Here is a 20,474-nt window from a genome sequence, read left to right as displayed (position 1 = left end):
GAAAGGGAGAGGGGCGCCGTGAAGATCAGGAGGTGAAAGGGAAGGAAGAGCTGGAGTGCAAAGGGGAAGGGAGTGAAGAGGTGAAGAAACATTGTGAGTGAGAGAAAAGAGAAGAAAGGAGGGAAATTGAAAGAGACTGAAGAGGAGGGAAGCAAGGAAGAGGAAAAGAGAGAAGGAAGGAGAGGGAGGAGAGGAGGAGGAGGAGAGAGAGAGAGAGAGAGAGAGAGAGAGAGAGAGAGAGAGCGTGTGTGTGTGAGTTACAAAACCTAATACAATATACATGACAGCCTCTCTCTCTCTCTCTCTCTCTCTCTCTCTCTCTCTCTCTCTCTCTCTCTCTCTCACACCACCTGTAGCGGATAACATCGCCTTTCCTACACACACACACACACACACACACACACACACACACACACACACACCACTCCCTTCCCCCCCTCCCCTCCCCTCACCCCCTTACGGTACGGTTAAAAAGGCCACGGGGACTTGTGACTTGCTCTCTTTTTTTTTTTTTAATTCCCTTTCTTGTAGTTCCCTTTCCTCGGCTGCGTCTTCTCTTGCAAGGCTGAGGTTGTGGCTTTTGTAGGTTCTTTTTTTTAGTTCTTCTTCTCTTCTTCTCTTCTTCTATTCGCGTGTTTTTTTTTTTTTTGGTGTTGATTTTTTCTTTTTCTCCTTCTCTTCTTTATTTTCTTCCTCTTGTCTGTGTTCCTTCTCCTCCTCCTCTTCTTTTTCCTCCCCCTCCTATTTTTCCTCTTCTTCTTCCTCCTCCTCATCTTTCTTCCTCCTCTTCTTCTTTTTCTTCTTCTTCTTCTTCCTCCTCCTCCACCTTACCCTTAGGACACTCGAAACTTGCTGGCCGCTGAACTCGCTCTGTGTGTGTGTGTGTGTGTGTGTGTGTGTAAGGCGCCGGAGGAGGTGAAAGATGCAGCTGGTGGTCTTTGGAGGCTGTGAGGAGGGAGGGAGAGAGAGAGAGAGAGAGAGGGAGAGGGAGATAGAGAGAGGGAGAGGGAGGGTCCGGGTGGCAGCAGCTGGGTTATGCGAGGCCACACCCAGCCCGAGGTCGTCTTCAGGATGGCCTCGCGGCGGCTCTTAGGGGAGACGAGACTTGGCCCTTTGGATGGATTTTGCGGCCGAACTTCGGGTGTTGGTAAATATTCCGCAAGGGGACGAGGATCAGGGCGGGTTAGTGCGCCTTAAGTCCTCATCGGGAGCCACCAAACGCCTGCCACTGGTGCCTTGAGGGGGATGTGTCGCGTCAGAAAGGGAGGCGGAGAGACGTGTGGATATAAAGTTAGATAAGTCGAGAGAGTGAGGCGGGAAGGCAAGGAAAGAAGGGAAGTAGGGAGGCGAAGAGAGGAGAAGAGAGTAGAGTAGTAGAGTTTGATAAACCAGAGAGAGAGAGGTGGGAAAGCAAGAAAAGAAAGGAAGTAGGGAGGCGAAGAGAGGAGAAGAAAGTAAGAAGCCAAAGAATGGAAGGAGGGAGGTGAAGAGACGGAGGGAGATAAAGTTAGATAAGTAAGGAGATAGTAAAGCAGGAAGGAAAGGAAAGAAGGGAAGCAGGGAGGCGAAGAGAGGAAGAAGCAAAAGAATGGTAGGAGGGAGGCAAAGAGACGAAGGGAGATAAAGTTAGATAAGTAAGGAGATAGTAAAGTGGGATGGCAAGGAAGGGAGGAAGAGAGGGAAGAGACGGAGGGAGGTAAAACAAGGCAGATAAGCAGAGACAGTGGAGTAGGAAGGTAAGGAGAGGAGAAAGAGAGGCGAAGGGACGTTGGGATAAAATTAGATAAGAGGGTAGATATTGAAGTAGGAAGGCATGGAAGGGAGAGAAGGATGAGATAGAGGGAGATAGTTAGATAAGCAAGCAAATAGTTAAGTAGGAGGGCAAAGTAGGGAGGGAGGAGGGGAGGGAGGTAGACAGGTAGACAGACAGGTAGGAAGGGAGGTAAGGCAAGAAAGTGAGAGAGGAGAGGTATAGGAAGGGAGGAGGGGAGGGGAGAAGGGAGGGAATGCAGGTGCGATAACTCAAAGACAGAAGGACGTAGGAACCTCCCCTCAGGGTCTTCAGCTCTCTTGTGGGTAATGTGTGTGAGCTGAGGGGGAGGGGTGAAGGGGAGCTAGACCTCCTTCCCAACACAGACAAACACACACACACACACACACACACACACACACACACACACACACACACACACATCTATCCCCCCCTCTTCTCGTAACCCTCCTCATTAAAACTACCATCTCTAACCACCCTTCTCACTACCTTCCACCCCTAACACACAGCCTGACACCCCCCCTCCTCACACCCACCCTTACACCCAGCCTCCCTCAACACCCCCGCCACGCAACGACCATCTCTCACCTGCCGATGCCCTTGAAGGCGTTGTCGTTGATGTGCTGGATCTGGTTGTCGTAGAGGGAGAGTCGTTCCAGCATCACCAGGCCGTCAAACGCTCCCTCCAGAAGAACATTGATCGGGTTGTAGTTGAGGTTGAGGAAGGTGAGTTTCTTCAGCATCGTCAGAGCACTCGTCGGGACCTGTGGACGAAGGGATTGTGTGAGGCGTCATGAAGAGGCGTGAGGGACGGTCTTGCATGGTTTAACAAGAGGAAGAGAGGTGTTATGGTTTTGTTATGGTATTACGCATTGCCTTTTATAGACGTGGAGTAGAGTATAGTGACAGGACGGAAGAACAGACTTTGGAGAATGAGAAAACGGAAAACGAAGTCCCGATGTGAAAGATATGACACCACAGACACAAGGCATGGAGTAGAGTATAGCGTCAGAAGTGAAGAACAGAGAATGGAGAAATGGAAAACGAGAAAATGGGAAATGAAGAGCTGATGTGAAGGACAAGCTACCGGATGAAAAAAAACAAACAAACAAAAAAAACATGGCGCAGAGTAAAAGATCGTAAAAGAAAACAGACCACAAGGGAAAGAGAAATGGAGTGAGTGGGAGGCAAAGGGGAAAGTAAGAGGAAGGTGAAATTAATATAAACACGAAATAGGAAAAAAAAAATATATATAACAAGAGAAAAACGAAATGCCCCACGACGGAAGAACGGAGAATGGAGAAATGGAAAAAGAGAAAATGGGAAATGAAATGCAGAAAGAAGAGAGGAACAAGATATGGAGTAGAGTACAGTGCCAGAAGAGAAAACAGAGAATAGAGAAACAGAAAACGAGGATATGGAAAACGGAGAACCAGTGACGAGGGAGAACGGAGGACGAGGTAGAGGAAGGAGAATGTTTTGAAGAGTTGGTGGGGATGGGGCGGATTAGGGGCGAGAAAGAAGAGAACCAGTGACGAGGGAGAACGGAGGACGAGGTAGAGGAAGGAGAATGTTTTGAAGAGTTGGTGGGGATGGGGCGGATTAGGGGCGAGAAAGTGGGCCGCCTCGCAAGGGTGGTGGAGGTATTAAGGAATTACACGCCTTAACTGAATTTCGAGAGCGAGGCGGGGAGGGAGAGGAAAGACACAGGGGAAGGGTGAGAGATGAGCAAAATAGGAATACCCGTTGTAGCAGATATATATACCTGAGTGAGCGGGAAAGTGTGATAGCGAAATTGAGAAGTCAGCGTCGTGTTCTCAGTTAAATATTTCGACTCCCAAGCACACACACACACACACACACACACACACACACACACACACACACACACACATTTAACAAGGCTTTCATAGGTGATGTGGTGGGTATTTCCATGGATAGGTAGTTTTGTGACCCTAGTGGTAGTTTGACAAAGCTTCTGTAATACCATGAATTAACGGGAAAAGAAAACACACACACACACACACACACACACACACACACACACACACACACACACACACACACACACACACACACACACACACACATTTAACAAGGCTTTCGTAGGCGTTGTGGTAGGAATTTCCATGGATGGGTAGCTTTATGACCCTGGCGGTAGTTTGGCAAAGCTTCTGTAGTACTACCATGAACCCGAAAAGAAAACACTCATGAGAACGCAGCAACCTAATCTCCTTTTCGGCCTTTGGAGAAAGTTAATGTGAGGGGTGGAGGCGTGCAAGGAGGAGGAGGAGGAGGAGGAGGAGGAGGAGAGGGAGGGGGGGGGGGGAGCACTGATGCGAGTTAGAGACAATATTTTCGAGTCAAATGAAAGGTTGAGAGAAAGACAGAAAAATAAAGACGAGCATAAAAGAGCAGAAATGTAATAAATAGTGGAAGAAAGGGTGGTGATGGAGGAGGAGGAGGAGGAGGAGGAGGAGGAGGCTAACTTAATGGCTCTGTGGAGGGAAAGAAAAAGAAAAAAAAGAAAGGAAGGGGATGATGAAAGGGAAAGATTAAGGCTGGGAAAAGTGTGGCGTGGTGTGTGTGTGTGTGTATGTATGTGTGTGTGTGTGTGTGTGTGTGTGTGTGTGTGTGTGTGTGTAATAATAATAATAATAATAATAAACGGTTTATTAAATGATAGCAGCTGTAAAACTGAAAATATACACGTTACAAATACACTTTTGGAATATAATAGAAAAAAAAAAGTCAGGCCAATCAAACTAACAGAAAGTAAGGCTGACGAAGGCGTACGTGAGGCAACATAAAATGACGCAATCAGCAAAGCGAAAAATAAAAATATACCCAAGAAAACAACAACAAAACAAAACAAAACAATCACTGCGAGAAGAAAATGAATTGATCACTTAAAAAAGACATTAAAAGAAAAACGAAATTTGACTTTTGATAATAAAAGAAAAACAGACCAAAAGGGAAAGAGAAATGAAGTGAATGGGAGACAAAGGTGAAGAAAGAGGAAGAGGAAGATAAATAGGAAATAAAAACACGAAAAAGAAAAACAACAATTATATGAAGAGAAAAACGAGATACGAAGAGAGAGAGAGAGAGATAGGAGTTAATAAGAATAAGAACAGAGTGCAAGGCAGAGAGAAGAAGAAAAGGTAAAGAAAAAGAAGGGAGGGGAGGAGAGAAGGAGGAGAGAATAAAAAAAAGGGAGGGAGGTAAATCAGGGGGGAGGGGGAGGGAGGGAAAAAGGGGGGAGGTGGTTACGTCAGTTCTATTGCCACTTAAGCCATTACGGGCGATCATTCCTGGCTAATTGTTTCCCCTTAACGACCTTATTGCCCCCCCCCACACACACACAGACACCATTCCCTTCACTTTTTATCCTGCTGGAGGCTCGATCGAAGGAGGAGGAGGAGGAGGAGGAGGAGGGGGTTGGAGGAGGAGGAGATGTCAGTTTTCTAATTTCCTCTGTGTGTAGGTATATCTGTTCTTGGGTCACGTGTGTGTGTGTGTGTGTGTGTGTGTGTGTGTGTGTGTGTGTGTGTGTGTGTGTGTGTGTGTGTGTGTGTGTGTGTGTGTTCGGTTTTTCTTGGGTCGTTGTTCTTAATGCCTCTTCCTCTTCTGATCTCTTTCCGTCCTCTCTCTCTCCCTTTCTCCCATTCTCCTTCTCTCCACACTTCCTATCACGTTTTCTCTCTCAAATCGTGTTATCTTTATCGACTGCCCTAGAAAGTCTCTCTCTCTTCCATTAATCCTCTCAATATCAATCTCCATAGTAAAATCTCCTTGTTTTTTTTCCATCGTCTTCCCTTCCTTCCTCTCCGTTTTCTGTATTCTTCTCTAAGTTATGCTCTTTCATCCTATCTTTTATCTTCTATGTCCCTTCAACCTATCTTCTACCTTATGTCCCTTCAATCTATTTTCGACATTATGTCCCTTCAATCTATCCTATACCTTCTATCCCTTCAATCTATGTTATGTCCCTCAACCTATCTATCTTCTGTCCCTTCAACTAATCTTCTAACTTTTGTCCCTTCATCCTATCCTTTCTACTTCAATCTTCTTCAACCTATCTTTTCCGTCATTCTCTTCCTTCCTCTATTCGGGATGATGCTGGATTTAGGTCTAAGGGTGATTTTGGGACCCTCAATTTCTCTTGTCAACGCTAACTACTTTTTTTTTGTTATTTATAGTTTACCTCTAGTTGCTGTCCCCTTTCAACCTATCGATTTTTTTTATCTTTTCCTTTTCTATCTGGGTAAAAGGCATTATAAGACACTTTCGCTTCTCACATCAACTATTTCTAAAGGTCAAAGAGGGGATCAATCGGGTTCTAATGAGTGTTTTTTTTTAGGTTCACGCTTTTGAAGAAGGGCCAAACTACCACGAGGGTCATAAAAGTACTCCAGGAAATGCCCTACACACATACGAAAGCCTTGGCAAATATGTGAACTTGGGCGACGAAATGTTTTAAAATACGACACTTGGTCTTAAGGAAATTTTGTCTTCTCTATTCCTATTTTCTTTATTAGCTGCTTTCTTGTCTCTGTTCTACCTTTCGTTATGTCCCTACAACTTATCTATTTTTTTCCTTTTTCTTGTATGTACATAACTGAACTTTGGATTTTGGTTTTAGTAAAAGTCTGCGACCCTCTATTTTTTTTATCTTCTACATCAGCTAAATTAATTCTCTTTATGTTCTGCCTTAAGATATATTTCTTCACCCTCTCTTCTTTACATTTTCTTTCTTTTCGCATCGAGTTTGTTTGTTAGTTTTTGGTTTTGGGGAAAATTTGTCTCCTACTTTCCATTTTCCTCACTACGTTTCATCCAAAGTTAAATTTCTTCAACCTAACTGTTTTTTCCCTTCCTCTCTTTCCTCCACCTGAGTATAGAAGGCTGATTTAGGTCTTAGAGAAAGTTTGTGTCTCCCACTTTTCTCTTTCTACTTTTCGTTCCTCTCTGTCAACTTACCTCTCTTTCAGCCCTCGATTCACCTCCTCCTCCTCCCTCTCCCTCTCTCCTTCGCCCACACCCAGCCTCTCCCCTACCACCTGGATTTTGTTGTTTTTCCGATGGTGAATGTTTCCATCCTCGTCCCTCTCCCCGGCTTATCTTGTCTCCCTTCTCGTTGCTCTGAATTACTCGCCTTCCCTCCCTTCCAATTCTTCTACCACCTACGTCTACGTCCCTCTCTTCCTATAACTGTATTGGGGGAGTTGTTTTGGGACTGTTGAGTGTGTGTACTTCTTTCTTTTTCTCTATACCTCTCCCTTCTTTCTATATTATGTCCTTCCCTTCTCACTCTCTATCTTTTCCTTCCCTGCGTTCAAAGTTTTCTATCTCTTCCTACGTCTGTGTTTGTATCTGTTGCTTTGGGAAGTGTTGAATGTGTGTGTATTTCTCTCTTTCTCCCTCCCTCTCCCTCCTTTATATTATGTTCTTCCCTTCTCTCTTTCTCTCTCTCTCTCTCTACCTTTTCTCCCTTCCGGCAAGATGACCAGCCAACACTTAGCTATCGTATCTTATTATCGTTAGAGAATGTTACAGCGTCACCTTTTTCCTCCTCTTTCCCAACACTCTGCTCTTTCCTATTCTGTTGTTGCTTTTCCCTTCCTTCCTGTCTCTCCGTTCCCCCTCTTTTGTTTCCTTCCTTCCCTCCCTCTCTCGCAGGACGGCCACGGCATAGAAGTCCTACATCTTATTGGTTTTAGTACTTCCTCTCTTTCCTCCCTCTCTCCCTGTCTCCCTCCTACACTCTCTTAGTATATCCCTTTCTTATTCAATCCTCATCTCCCTTTCTTCTCTCCCTCCTTTCCTCATCCCTCTTCCTCTCCCCTCACTCATTCTCTTCCTCATTTCTCTTCCTCTTACCTCACTCACTTCCCCCCTTCATCACTCTCTAACTCCTCTCTCTCATTCATTCCCTTTCTCATCTCATCCTTCTTCCTCTCACCTCACTCACACTTCCTCATCTCACTTCGTTCCTCATCTCATCTTTCTTTCTTCAGCACTCACCTCCCGGATCTTGTTGTTGGCGAGGTCGAGGGTCACTAGCGCGCCGCCCAGGGCCGAGAGGGACGACCGCTCGATGGCGCTCACGTTGCTACGGATGATGTTGAGGTGGTAGACGTCCAGGCCCAGGAACACGTAGTCGGGGATGCGCGGGAGGTTGCAGTTGCGCACCTTCATCCAGTAGATCATGACAGGCTGCTTCTTGAGGACGTCGAGGGCGTTACGTACATGTTTGTGGTCCGTGTTATCACAAACGATGTCAAGGCCTGTGGACGGGCCATGTTACTTCCTTGAAACCGCAGTCGCCTTGGAGTGCAGCGGCGGTGGTGATGGTGGTGGTGAATTTTAGTGGTGTGGTGAATGTGGGTTGTGTGTGTGTGGTGGTGTGTGTGAGGGGGTGTGGTGGTGTGTGTGTGTGTGCGTGTGTGTGTGTGTGTGTGTGTGTGTGAAAGAAAAAAAAGAGTAATAAAAAAATAAAACAAGGAATAGACTAAGGAGGAGGAGGAAAAATTCGAATAAAACCAGGAGGAGGAGGAGAAGGAGGAGGAGGAGGAGGAGGAACATAGAGAACACAAGAAAACAAGACAACAACAACAACAAAGAAAACTAAACACAGAAAAAATAGCTCAGAAAAAAAAGTTAACCATAAAGAAAAACGTAAAGAAAACAGACAAAAGACAGAAGCAACGTAAAAAATAAAGAAAGTAGAAAAAAGGAGGAGGAGGAGGAGGAGGAGGAGGAAAAAGAGGAAGGAGGAAGGACAAAACAAAACAAAACAAAAAACAAGAGGAAACCAGAGTAAAAACAAAAGAAAACAGATCCAATATATACGTGTGTGTGTGATGATAATGGCGATGTGTGATACAAATGCTATATACATACTTCATCTGCATCCTTATCCCTGCCTGCTTAAGAATACACAGCTGCCACACGCCATGCAGCAGACAAGCGTTCAGAGCAGAAGCGTGAGTGTCCGGGCCAAACAAGCGCCTACATGCTAGAGGGACAGTCTGCTAGAGAGGGGGAGAGAGGGACGGGGGACGGAGGGAGGGAGAGAGGGCCTACTACAGTGCCATTCCTTCAAAGAGAGTGCCGGGAGGGTGCCAGAAAGATGGTGCCAGACAAGTAAGTGTGTGAGGTGCGAAGTGGAGAAGAGGGTCAAGAGGAAGTGGAGAGGTGGATGAGGGGAAGGTATGAAGATGCGTGATGAGGTGTGAGGTTGCCGTGGGTGGTGATGGGGGCGTGAAGGTGCTATTGAGGTGCAAGGTGGAGGTGCGTGGGGGGGTGTAGGAGGCAAGGTGAGGTGCCAAGTGCCAAGTCGGATGTGAGGTGCCTGGGGGGGTTGCATGGAGGAGTGGTGGTTGTGAGAGGGGGAGGAGGTGACGGGATGTGATGGGTGATGGGAATGACGGAGCATGATAACTAGGCGGTGCTTCAAGAGTGCCAGAGAGAGGTGCCAGGCTTGAGGTGAGGTGAGGTGAAATGAGGTGCCAGAAGGAAGAGGAGGAGGAGGAGGAGGTGAAGGAAACTAAGAGGCTGTGTGAGTGCTTCGTGAGGTATGAGGAGAAGGAAGAGGAAGAAGAAGAAGAGAAGTAGGAGTCAAGAACGTGCCAACACTTTCGTTCATCATCAGTCAATCAGTGAAGTAACGTGAATCGAGAGAAAAAAACAAAAACAAAACCACAAATGAACGAGTAATAACATCAACTTGAACATGGAGGTTGGTAAGTAAGTAAGTAGGTGAGTATCAAGTAAATAACAACAGCAACAACTGGTCGGTGGTGGTGGAGGTCTTTACAGCAGTTATCCATTGAAGGGGTGGCAGCAAGACGGGATCGAGGGCAGTTAAGGCATCGGGGTGGAAAGTCCGACTCTGCCTCACTGGAGAGTAAAACGACACCTGAGAGAGAGGACTGAGGAAGGAGGGAGTGAGCGAGGGAGTGAGGGAGTCAGAGTGTATGTGTGTGTGCGTGTGTCAGGGAGGAGGAGGAGGAGAAGGAGGGAGGAGGTGCAGGTGGTATATTGTAAGTGGTGGTGATTGTGGTGGTGGTGGTGCGAGAGGGTGGTGGAAGAGGTGGTTGGTGCGGTGATGTAGTGGTGGTGGTGGTGGAGTAGTGGTGGTGGTGGTGCGGTGAGGAAGAGGTGGAATAGTAGTGGTAGTATAGTGGTAGAAGTAGTCGTGGAGGTGGTAATAGAGTAGTGGAGTAGAGGTAGTAGTGATAAGAGTAGTGGTGGAGTAGAGGTAGTGGTGACAGTAATGGTGGTGGTGGTGGTAATAGAGTAGTGAAGGAGTAGAGGTAGTGGTGAGAGAGTAGTGTTGGGGCAGAGGTAATGGTAACAGAGTAGTGGTGGGGTAGAGGTAGTGGTGAGAGAGTAGTGGTGGGGTAGAGGTAGTGGTGACAGAGTAGTGGTGGGGTAGAGGTAGTGGTGACAGAGTAGTGGTGGGGTAGAGGTAGTGGTGACAGAGTAGTGGTGGGGTAGAGGTAGTGGTGACAGAGTAGTGGTGGGATAGAGGTAGTGGTGATATGTAGTGGTAGGGTAGAGATAGTGGTGACAGAGTAGTGGTGGGATAGAGGTAGTGGTGATATGTAGTGGTGGGATAGAGGTAGTGGTGATATATAGTGGTGGGATAGAGGTAGTGATGATAGAGTAGTGGTGGGATAGAGGTAGTGGTGATATATAGTGGTGGGATAGAGGTAGTGATGATAGAGTAGTGGTGGGGTAAAGGTAGTGGTGATAAGAGTAGTGGTGGGGTAGAGGTAGTGGTGAAAGAGTAGTGGTGGGGTAGAGGTAGTGGTGATAAGAGTAGTGGTGAAAGAGTAGTGGTGGGGTAGAGGTAGTGATGATCGAGTAATGGTGGGGTAGAGGTAGTGGTGACAGAGTAGTGGTGGGGTAGAAGTAGTGGTGATAAGAGTAGTGGTGGAGTAGAGATAGTGGTGACAGTAGTGGTGGAGTAGAGGTAGTGATGATCGAGTAATGGTGGGGTAGAGGTAGTGGTGACAGAGTAGTGGTGGGATAGATGTAGTGGTGATATGTAGTGGTAGGGTAGAGGTAGTCGTGACAGAGTAGTGGTGGGATAGAGGTAATGGTGATATGTAGTGGTGGGATAGAGGTAGTGGTGATATGTAGTGGTGGGGTAGAGGTAGTGGTGGCAGAGTAGTGGTGGAGTAGAGATAGTGGTGACAGTAGTGGTGGAGTAGAGGTAGTGATGATAGAGTAGTGGTGGGGTAGAGGTAGTGGTGATAAGAGTAGTGGTGGGGTAGAGGTAGTGGTGACAGAGTAGTGGTGGAGTAGAGATAGTGGTGACAGTAGTGGTGGGGTGGGGAGGTAGTGGTGACAGAGTAGTGGTGGGGCAGAGGTAGTGGTGACAGAGTAGTGGTGGGGTAGAGGTAATGGTGACAGAGTAGTGGTGGGGTAGAGGTAGTGGTGACAGAGTAGTGGTGGGGTAGAGGTAGTGGTGACAGAGTAGTGGTGGGGTAGAGGTAGTGGTGACAGAGTAGTGGTGGGGTAGAGGTAGTGGTGAGAGAGTAGTGGTGGGGTAGAGGTAGTGATGACAGAGTAGTGATGGGGTAGAGGTAGTGGTGATAAGAGTAGTGGTGGGATAGAGTTAGTGGTGACAGAGTAGTGGTAGAGTAGAGGTAGTGGTGTGGTAGTTTAGGTACTGCGAGAAGTAGGCCAAAGTAAAGTGAGAAGTAAAGACGGGAAGCATATTTTCTCTGTCTGGAGCAGTGTAAAGAAGTGCAAGAAGAGGGTGTAGAGATATTAAGACCACAGACCCCAGCTTGGAGGAGAGGAGGCGAGGAGTGTCGGAGAGGAAGGTGTTGATTCTCCCACTAAGCGACGCCCCGGCCTGGATTCGAACCCCGCGCCATAGGATGAGGCAGAAGTCACGTGAGGAAAAAAGAAGAGGAGGAAAACGGGGAGGAGGAGAAGGAGGAGGAGGAGGAGGAGGAGGTAAGGGAATAAGAGATGAAAAAGGAAAAATTAAAGACAGAAAATATTGAATGGGGTGAGGGAGGAGGAGGAGGAATTGAAGTATGGGTGGGGTGAGAGGGGGGAAGGGAGAGGATAAGAGAGGGGAAGATGTGGGAGGGGAGGTTAGAGGGGAAGAGAAAAAATATAAAATGAAAAAAAATAAAAGGAAGGAAAAAGAAAGGAAGAGAGGGAGAGGAAAGAAATGACAGAAGGAAGGATAAGAGGGTTAGGGAAAGGGAGGGATAAAAGAAATGGAAGGAAGGAATGTTGGAAAGAGGGAGGGGTAGATGGAGAGGAAAGAGAATGAAAAAGGACATGAAAAGAAAGAAGGAAGGAAGGTGGGGAGGGAACGAGGGGAAGGAAGGAAGAAATGAAAGATGTAAGGAAGGAAGGAAGGTATGAAGGGAAATAAGGAACAGAAGGAAGAAAGAAAGGAAGGAACAAAGTAAAGGACAGAAGGGATGCAAGGAAGAAAGGAAGGTACGCAGGAAATAAGAAAATAGGGAAAGGGAAGAAGGAAGGAATGAAACAAGGAAAAGAAGAAAAGAAGGATGTATGGAAAAGAAGGGAGGAGAAAATGAAGGAGGGAAGGAAGGTACGCAGGAAATAAGAAAATAGGGAAAGGGAAGAAGGAAGGAATGAAACAAGGAAAAGAAGAAAAGAAGGATGTATGGAAAAGAAGGGAGGAAGAAATGAAGGAGGGAAGGAAGGGACGACACAACTTACCCAGAGGAGCGCCAGACCGCCCGGCCGTCGGTCAAGCAGAGGGAAACTTAAGACATTATAACGAGGACTCGACCAGAGAGCACGGAGGAGAGCATGACACAAAATGCTAGCACGGACATGACTAGTGCCCTCGTCATGCTGAGTAACCTAGAATAAACAGCCTCACCCCATCATTCACGCCAGACTAGATGTTCATCGTGCAAGATACCATTATGCAGATCATCATATCTCTACACGCTAGGGAGGTATAATGATATGACAAGCTTGCATTATCGATCTTAGGCCGTATTCGTTAGACACTCTTGAAATAGGATGCAAATTAGCGACGTATTAGTATAGTATTATGGAAAGACTTTTTGGTACTCTTTTTTTTGTTTTGTTTAGCATTAGAGAGTGGGAAGCCAGCTCAACACAGAGAGGTCAGTCCAGGACTCTTAAATTAACACATTCAGTTGCCAAATGTATCGCGTGTGAAGGTGAGTCAGTCGTGAGCATCGAGGGCCGCCGCGCCAGCCCGGGGGTCCGGCCTGGCGGGGCTGTGGCCGGACTGACGGACTGAAGTTAGCAAAGAGGCCAAAATCTTGACACATTTGGGCAACATTCGGCCCGCATGTGGAGTGGGGGTGGGCACCGCTGTAAGGGGTGATGGGGGGAAGGGGTGGGGGAGGGGTGGAGGAGAGAGTTGTGACGGTGTTGTAAGTAAGTTCCAATGGTGCGGACATATTATCTTGGGGAATGGAGAGGAGGAGAAGTGGGTGGTGGTCTCCTGCCTTTAGCCAGATTCACCGTTTCCGAGTCATTCCCCAGCCCTTCCAGCCTCGCCTCGTCCTCCGCGCGCCCGCCGCCGTCACAAATATCCTGCCGCGTCCTTTTTGTTCCAGGGTTCATGCGGGAAGGCAATCTTACGGGATCAAGGGAGGGATAGGGGGGGAGGAGGCAGGATAAGATAGAAGAAGGTAGGAGGAAGAGTCGTGGGTTTGGGGGGTATGGGAAGGGGAGAAGAAGAATGGGCTGGCAAATAGGACTAAGAGGAAAGGGAGAAAAATGGGGGTTTGGAAGCAGGGAAAAGGGGCAAGGAAAGGAAGATGGAAGGCAGGAGAAAGGAGAAAGAAAGACAAGGTATGGGAAGGGGGGAAGAAGGATGAGCAGATAAAGAGGACTAAGAGGAAAGGGAGAAAAATGGGGGTATGGAGGCAGGGAGAAGGGAGAATGGAAAAGAAGGCGGAGAGTAAAGGAGATGGGAGATGGAAGGAGGGTGGGAGAAAGGGGAACGAGGGAGGAGAAGAGGGAAAGGGAGAGGAGCAAAGAACGACGGAATGGGAGAAAGCAGAATGGAAAAGGGGAGTGGAAATAAGGGTTGAGAGGGGAAAAAAGAACGGGGTATGGGAAGGCAGTGGAAAAGGCAAGGGAGGGAAGGAAAGAAAGGAGGGGGAGAATGGGAGTGGGAATAAGGGTTGGGAGGGAGGGAGGTAGGGGAGAGTGAGAGGGAGGGAGGGAGGACGAGCCGGTAACATCGTCCCAAACATCTCTGCGACGTGGCTGTCTTTTGTGGCGGCCGTATCGATCGCTCGGGCCAATATTGTGTCTCGGGCTCCATTAATATTCCTCATAAACTGTGCTCCTCCTCTTTGCTCTTCCTTCTTTGAACCGTCGATTAAGTAAACTTTCTTTGAACTTAATGGAGCCTCCCTTAAGAAAGAAAAAAATAGCTATGGATTAAATGAGTTTCCAGGACCCGAGGGAGATTGAAAACATGGGAACTACAACATTACTATCTTCCGTTCGTTCTGGAGTCGCCGCAAAATAAAAACTCTGGATTAAACGACTTTTTGAAGACCCAAGTGAGATTGAAAAACACGGGAGCTGCAACATTATTATCTTTCCTTCGTTCGTTTCGGAGTAGCAACATAAAAAAATAAACGTTCCCAGAGAGTGAGTGACGTGCCGTTGATGCCTTTCGTAAACGTTGAAATGGGAACGCTGTATCAAGCGAGTGGAGAGAGACAGAGAGAACGCCAGGTAGACCGCGAGTGCTGACGTCAACGGAGATTATGACCCAAATGTCGATAGAAACGTGGCGGTGACGCACATCTTTGCCTCCGTACAACGATGACGGTAAGGGGGAGTCCGGCGTCCGGCGAGGCAGGTGGCGGTGATTGGTGCGCCGAACACCTGTGGAGCAGCACGCCGCTGCCGCTCATTGGCCGCCTTCGGTTTGTTTAGAGTCTGGGAAGCAAGAGATTGGCGTTGTGTCGATACTCGTCAATAATCAATGGCCGGGCAGGTGAGGGACTAGTTAGCGGACAGGTGGCTCCGACGGTGCCTCCTCGGGCGCGCCTCCCCGAGCCTCGTGGTCGTGCAGGTCGCGCCCTCACCCTTGCCCGGGGCGCGGCATGTGCGTGGGACGGACCAACGGACTCAGAATTGTATATACATTTCGTCTGTTATCTTACCGTTATTAACCGCTCTTACTCGTCTCTTAAGCACAAAGTTTACGCGTGCAATATAGATAAAAAGACATCATCATTTGGCACTGACCAGAGACTTAAATCCATGACGCCACTGACGAAACTGAAGAAATTGCGTGTTTGGAATTTTACGACTAAAATATCACGGATTTTATTATTCCATAGATTAGAGATCAAAGCGCGCGGGTCCCCGGGAGTCCTGCCGCAGAGATCTCGGGCTGTCCAGCAACACAAAGCCCCATGCAACATTTGTGTATTAAGGAATATTGAGGTTCGGTCGATTGGATCCCTAAATGTCGATCTATTTCTGGGTTTGACCTACAACTTTGAGTGTCCGTTGACCTGATGGTGGCCGAAGACTGTGCCAGGTGTGCGCGGCCTGAAACTTTGATGGCTCGCCCTGAGGTGGGACAGTAGAGGTGCTGGCCGGTGGCTGGCCGTGAGGGTGCCGGTGGTGGGCGGCCTTGGTGCTGGTCACCGTGTACTGGGCAGTGCCAAGGGCGAGGGGGAGGGGCGAGGGAGGAAGGATCAACAAAGAAAGAATCTGAAGTGGAGGAGCGGGGTGAGGAGGGCCACCCATCGCCCACTCACACAGGCGGGCCGGCGGGCCAGCGGGGGATGGGCACAGCACATGCCGCACGGGAGGGGGCCCGCGCCTGTGATCCACGCCCGGCCGGCGCGCCCACACCCCACCCGACACACGCGCTACCAACATCTAGTCAAGTTAAACGTGAGAGAGGAGAACGCTTCCTAACCGGTGTCCTTGCCTTTTTTCATCTCCCGGCAAGTGCAGGGGGCAATCTCTAGGGGGCTGGGGCACTTGATCACTTTGGAGCCGCCCACGCCCATCACGCCGGCCTGGGGGTAGCCTTGCGCCAGCCCCACCGTCATCCCCACCCACAGCACCGTCAAGCCGACTCCCACGCCGCATCTTCTTTTCCTCCTGATGCTGCTGCCGCTGTGGTTTCCTGCTCGCCCCCGCGCGCCCGCCACCAGACCAGAGCCACACACACGCCTCGCCGCGCCCGCCATCACGACCTGTGGAGGAAGGACGACTAATGAAACACGACACATGACCGGCTCAGCGGCTCAGCGGGTTGGACACGACCTGCGGCTCACTGAAACAATACAGGAGAGTTTGAACACAAGAAGCGAGCATTACACGACTGCCAACCACAACATGTCCATGGCTACATAACGGCAAAGGTTTAGCGGCTCAAAGGAAGGAAAATATTACATTTAACTCTATGAAAGAACACACCCAAAATACTTAAATTAACACCATGCAGCTGTACACAACATGATTAACGGCACTATTAGGCTAAACTACGTGCAGAATGTAATTAAGTCCTTAAGTTCTAAGCATAAACTTGTGTATAATGTATAATGAACTCAGCGACTTCAATTTCCTGGCGTCATTAGCCGGGGCTCAGGTAAAGGGAAGGTGGGGGGGGCGGCTCCGTGTGTCCCCGCCATCTGTTACCTGACACGCCCTCGCCCTAGCACGACTCCGCCGCCTCCGTCACTGTCCACCCGAAGCAGGCCGTGTTGTGACCCAGGCGATGGAAGCAGGAGGTAAAGCAAGCATGGGTTCCGGAGTACAGGTGACAGGTGGGCGGCAGGTAATGAGGAAAAGAGGTGCCGTAAGAGCTAAGGAAGGCAAGCGGTAGAACAAGCATGGGTTCCGGGGTACAGGTGACAGATGGGTGGGGGGTAATGAGGGCAGTGAGGTAGTGAGTGTGACAGGTGCGCGGAGAGAGAGGTATACAGGTGGGCGACAGGCTCTGGACAGGTGTGGCCGACAGACTGTAACAAGGAGCTCAGTAATGACGATTGTTGGAACTTTTCACGTCAAGCTCCTCCCCTTTTTTTTCTTCCTCCACCTCCTCCTCCCCTTCCTTTATATTTATCTCCGTCTCTAGCTTTTCTATATTTACTCCTTCCCCTTCACCTCCTCCTCCTCTTCCTCCTCCTCTTACGGTCTCTTCTGTTGTTTGTTTCACCTTTCCTTCCCTTTTTTACTTATTCCTTATTGTCTTTGTCTTTTCTATGTTTCCTCCTCCTCCTCCTCTTCCTCCTCCAATTATTTGATATCTTTTGGTCTCTCCTGTTGTTTCTCCACCTTTCCTTCTTTTTACCTATATTCCTTTTTGCCCTTGTCTTTTCTATGTTTCCTGTTCCCACTCTTCTTTCTCCTCCTCCTCCTCCTCCTCCTCTTCCTCCTCCAATTATTTGATATCTTTCGGTCTCTCCAGTTGTTTCTCCACCTTTCCTTCTTTTTACCTATTCCTTTTTGCCTTTGTCTTTTCTATGTTTCCTCCTCCAACTCTTCTTTCTCCTCCTCTTCCTCCTCCTCCTCCTTCTCTCGCTTTGTCTGTTTACATTTTATATCTTACGCTCCTTCTTCCTTCCCTCCGTCCCACACGTTTTCTCTCTTTCCTCGTCTTTGGTTCCTTCACACGTGACGTCTTAAGCCTTGCATTGTGGGTACGAACGAGAGGAAAAGCCGGAGGGCAGAGAAGGAAGAAAAAGAAAGAGAATAAGCGATAAGAAAAAAACAGACAGACACACACATATACACACACGCCCACACCCACACGCAGCGGGACGAAGGAAGGAGAGAGGGAGGGAGGAGAAGAAAAATGAGAGGATTAAGAAGAGCAAGCAAGCAAGGAGGGAAGGAAGAGGGAGAGAGAGGGAGAGGGAGAGTTTAAGAAAAAAAAAATCAATTGGGGCGTGAGGCGACAGCAAAAGGTGAACGTGTCAAAGGAGGAGGAGGAAGAAGAGGAGGAGGAAGAGGAAGAAGAGGAAGAGGAGAAGGAGGAGGAGGAGGAGGAGGCGTGCAGGTGAAGCATGGTAATTAGTTTTATGACGTGTATTACCTGTACCTTTATCTGCTTAAGAGTGCAAGGGGGAGGAGGAGGAGGAGGAGAAGGGGGGGGGGGGGAGGAAGCAGCAGGGGGGAGGGAGGTAGCAGGGAGGGGGAAGAGGGCAAAAAGAAGAAAGAGGCAGGGATGAGTATAAGGGAAAGATGGTTCAAGGGAGGGACATGGATTAAGGATTAGGGATTAGGGGATCAGAGAGGCTAGGAAGAGGGTTTGAGGAGGCACGAAGGGGAATACTAAGGCGACAGGTAAGTGAGGGGAAGAGGGGAAGGAAGGCGGCAGGTAAGGAGAGGAAAGGACGGACAGGTGAGGGGATGAGGAGGAGAAGGAGAGAGAAGGAAACGGGCAGGTGGAAAGAGGAAGAGAGAGGGAGATGAAGAGAGAGAGAGATGAAGAGAGAGGAAGATGAAGAGAGAGAGAGAGAGAGAGAGAGAGAGAGAGAGAGAGAGAGAGAGAGAGAGAGAGAGAGAGAGAGAGAGAGAGAGAGAGAGAGAGAGAGAGAGAGAGAGAGAGAGAGAGAGAGAGAGAGAGAGAGAGAGAGAGAGTCGGAGGGAGACGACGATCAATATCTTCCAGTTTTTACATTCCTTCCTCCTCCTCTTCCTCTTCCTTCTCCTCCTCCTCCTCCTCCTCACTTCTTCTGACGTCACGAAAAGCGGTACGAATACTTACTCTCTGCTTTATGAGGGCGCGAGAGCACTAAGATAGGAACTGGACATGACTAAGATACGAGATACATGATTCCTGTCACGTCTCTTCATTCTCAAGCACCTCGGGGCCCACGTACACATATATTTGATAAGGCTTTCGTAGTGGTTGTTGTGGGTATATCCATGGCTAGTTCTATGACCCTGGTTGTATTCTGACATATTAACGTGAAGACACAATCCTGATAATTCGATTAATCTCCTTTTCGTCCCTTGGAAATCAATGTTGTGAGACCAGAAAGCGTTTGAGAATGAGCCTAAGTTGGAGCCAAGAAGGTGTCGTTGGAGGGGAGGAGAACAGCGGCCGTGCTTCATGTTGGTGTATTCTGTAATCGCATCAACGGTCTCTGGGTGTTGCCTTGTCTCTTTTATTCCTCCGTTGTGTTACTAAGGGCGAACAAACACTCTTTTTCTCTCTATCTCGTTGTTTCGTATGTGTTACCTTCTCTCCTTACTTAATTCATTCTTACAGGTCACTCCATCTTTCCTACCTCTACGTTCTCCTTACTTAATTCATTCTTACAGGTCACTCCATCTTTCCTACCTCTACGTCCCTTACAGGTCATTATTGTTTTCTACCTCACTGTTATTAATTTACCTTCTCTCTCTACTTCATTGCTACTCACGGGTCATAGTCTTTCCTTACTTCAATGGTTCCTACATGCCACTCTTGCCTCCTGTTTCTTCCTTTCTTACAGGTCATCCATGTCTCCCTATCTCTCCGTTTCTCACAGGTCATTTTTCTTTCCTATCTCTCTGTCACCACCAAGACAAAGCTGTATCCTCCGCGGCATCATAATTAACATCTTACGCAGCATTACGTGGGCGCTGCTGGGGCTGGGACGGCTCGAGCTGCCCCGGCCGCGACTTACGAGGAAAGAATGAGAGGAAAACTACCGCTCGCCGCTCCCGGGCCAGAGTGACGTCACGCCCGCCCCTAAAAAATGACCACGTTCAAGAATAGCTCCGGGAGGGGACACACACGCCACCCGGACCCTGGACGATCGTTTAGGGTTGAAATGGTTGTCGTCTCACCACTCCCCCGGCTTTACATACATCCAGGGCCCGCCAGAGAACCACTACCTGCGCCCAGACGACCTTACAGACACTCCTTGGAGCACCACCACCAACTTCTTCTGTATGCCTCCTGGGTCGCCGCCTCCGTCCACTCCCGTCTCCGTGGCGTGTTAGGCGGCCCTGTAATGCCTCTTCCCCTCCCCTCACTAAATTGTTCCTGGGGCTGTGGGGTGCGGGGATGGTCTAAATATAGTCTGGATACGCAATACCCTCAGCCGCCGGCGCTCACTCGGGTTCACGTCCTCACCTCACCTTACATCAGGTCATGGGTTCAGCCGGGACTCGACGATGGACCCGCGCCGCCCCGCCCCGCCTGACACTGTTCTCCGGCTCGTTGTAACTTGTGACGTTCTTAGAGTGTCTTCACGCCGCCCAGCCCCGCCTGACACTGTTCTCCGGCTCGTTGTAACTTGTGACGTTCTTAGAGTGTCTTCACGAGTGTTGTTATCTACTTGAGTATCGTTCTCGTCATTATCGTTCGCCTCTTCCCCGGCGGACGCGAGGGTAGGTCAGGGACGCGGGCCACCACACATGCACGTCACGTCACGGTGGAGAGTCACGAAAGTCTTGCTGCGTTGTGTCCACAGGAAATCAAGCAGGAAAAATATTGCCCCAAGGCCGACAGACAGACACACAGACAGTTGCGGCTCACTGCACGGTTGGGTGGACAGACTGACGGGCAGATGTAAATGGCGGTGGCTGAGTGGTTAGCATGCTGGGCTCACATTTACCACGCCATGGACAAGGTCGGTTCGAATCCCCACGCTACCACCTGGGATTTTTCAGTCTCCGCCGAGTGGCCTAAGACTACCCACATGCTGTCCTGAAGACCACCCATCAA

The 20,474-nt window shown here is 48.8% G+C and overlaps 1 protein-coding gene and 1 long non-coding RNA gene across 18 annotated transcripts in view; one reads left to right on the top strand and one right to left on the bottom strand.

Annotated features, from left to right (window-relative positions):
* The window catches only part of LOC126995517 (leucine-rich repeats and immunoglobulin-like domains protein 1), a 173,038-nt gene that overhangs the window by 17,042 nt on the left and 135,522 nt on the right, over positions 1-20,474 (bottom strand). For 7 of the 9 annotated variants that reach the window (XR_007750353.1, XM_050855119.1, XM_050855117.1 and 4 more), the window contains exons 4-6: positions 15,720-16,002; positions 7,799-8,061; positions 2,360-2,535 (exon numbers count right to left, since the gene is read on the bottom strand). Coding sequence is in view for 8 of the 9 variants with exons in the window: in XM_050855119.1 (XP_050711076.1) it covers positions 2,360-2,535; positions 7,799-8,061; positions 15,720-15,996 (716 nt within the window). In the remaining variant the exon portion in view is untranslated. The remainder of the gene's footprint in view (positions 1-2,359; positions 2,536-7,798; positions 8,062-15,719; positions 16,003-20,474) is intronic. The other 2 variants (XM_050855124.1, XM_050855118.1) reach the window with 1 other exon arrangement.
* On the top strand, positions 8,311-11,388 carry LOC126995519 (uncharacterized). 9 transcript variants are annotated; one of them, XR_007750359.1, is made up of 5 exons: positions 8,311-10,092; positions 10,186-10,430; positions 10,492-10,554; positions 10,663-11,060; positions 11,154-11,388. It is a non-coding gene; the product is annotated as an uncharacterized LOC126995519 (long non-coding RNA). The 9 variants fall into 9 exon arrangements; XR_007750362.1 differs by lacking the exon at positions 8,311-10,092 and having other exon boundaries at positions 10,111-10,430; positions 10,663-10,785; positions 10,998-11,060; XR_007750357.1 differs by lacking the exon at positions 8,311-10,092 and having other exon boundaries at positions 10,111-10,430; positions 10,663-10,877; positions 10,908-11,060.

The sequence above is a fragment of the Eriocheir sinensis genome, chromosome 8 (genome assembly GCF_024679095.1).
Source record: "Eriocheir sinensis breed Jianghai 21 chromosome 8, ASM2467909v1, whole genome shotgun sequence".
NCBI classification, from domain to species: domain Eukaryota; kingdom Metazoa; phylum Arthropoda; class Malacostraca; order Decapoda; family Varunidae; genus Eriocheir; species Eriocheir sinensis.
Note: the sequence above shows the minus strand (reverse complement) of the source record. Positions and strands in the feature narration are given on the sequence as shown.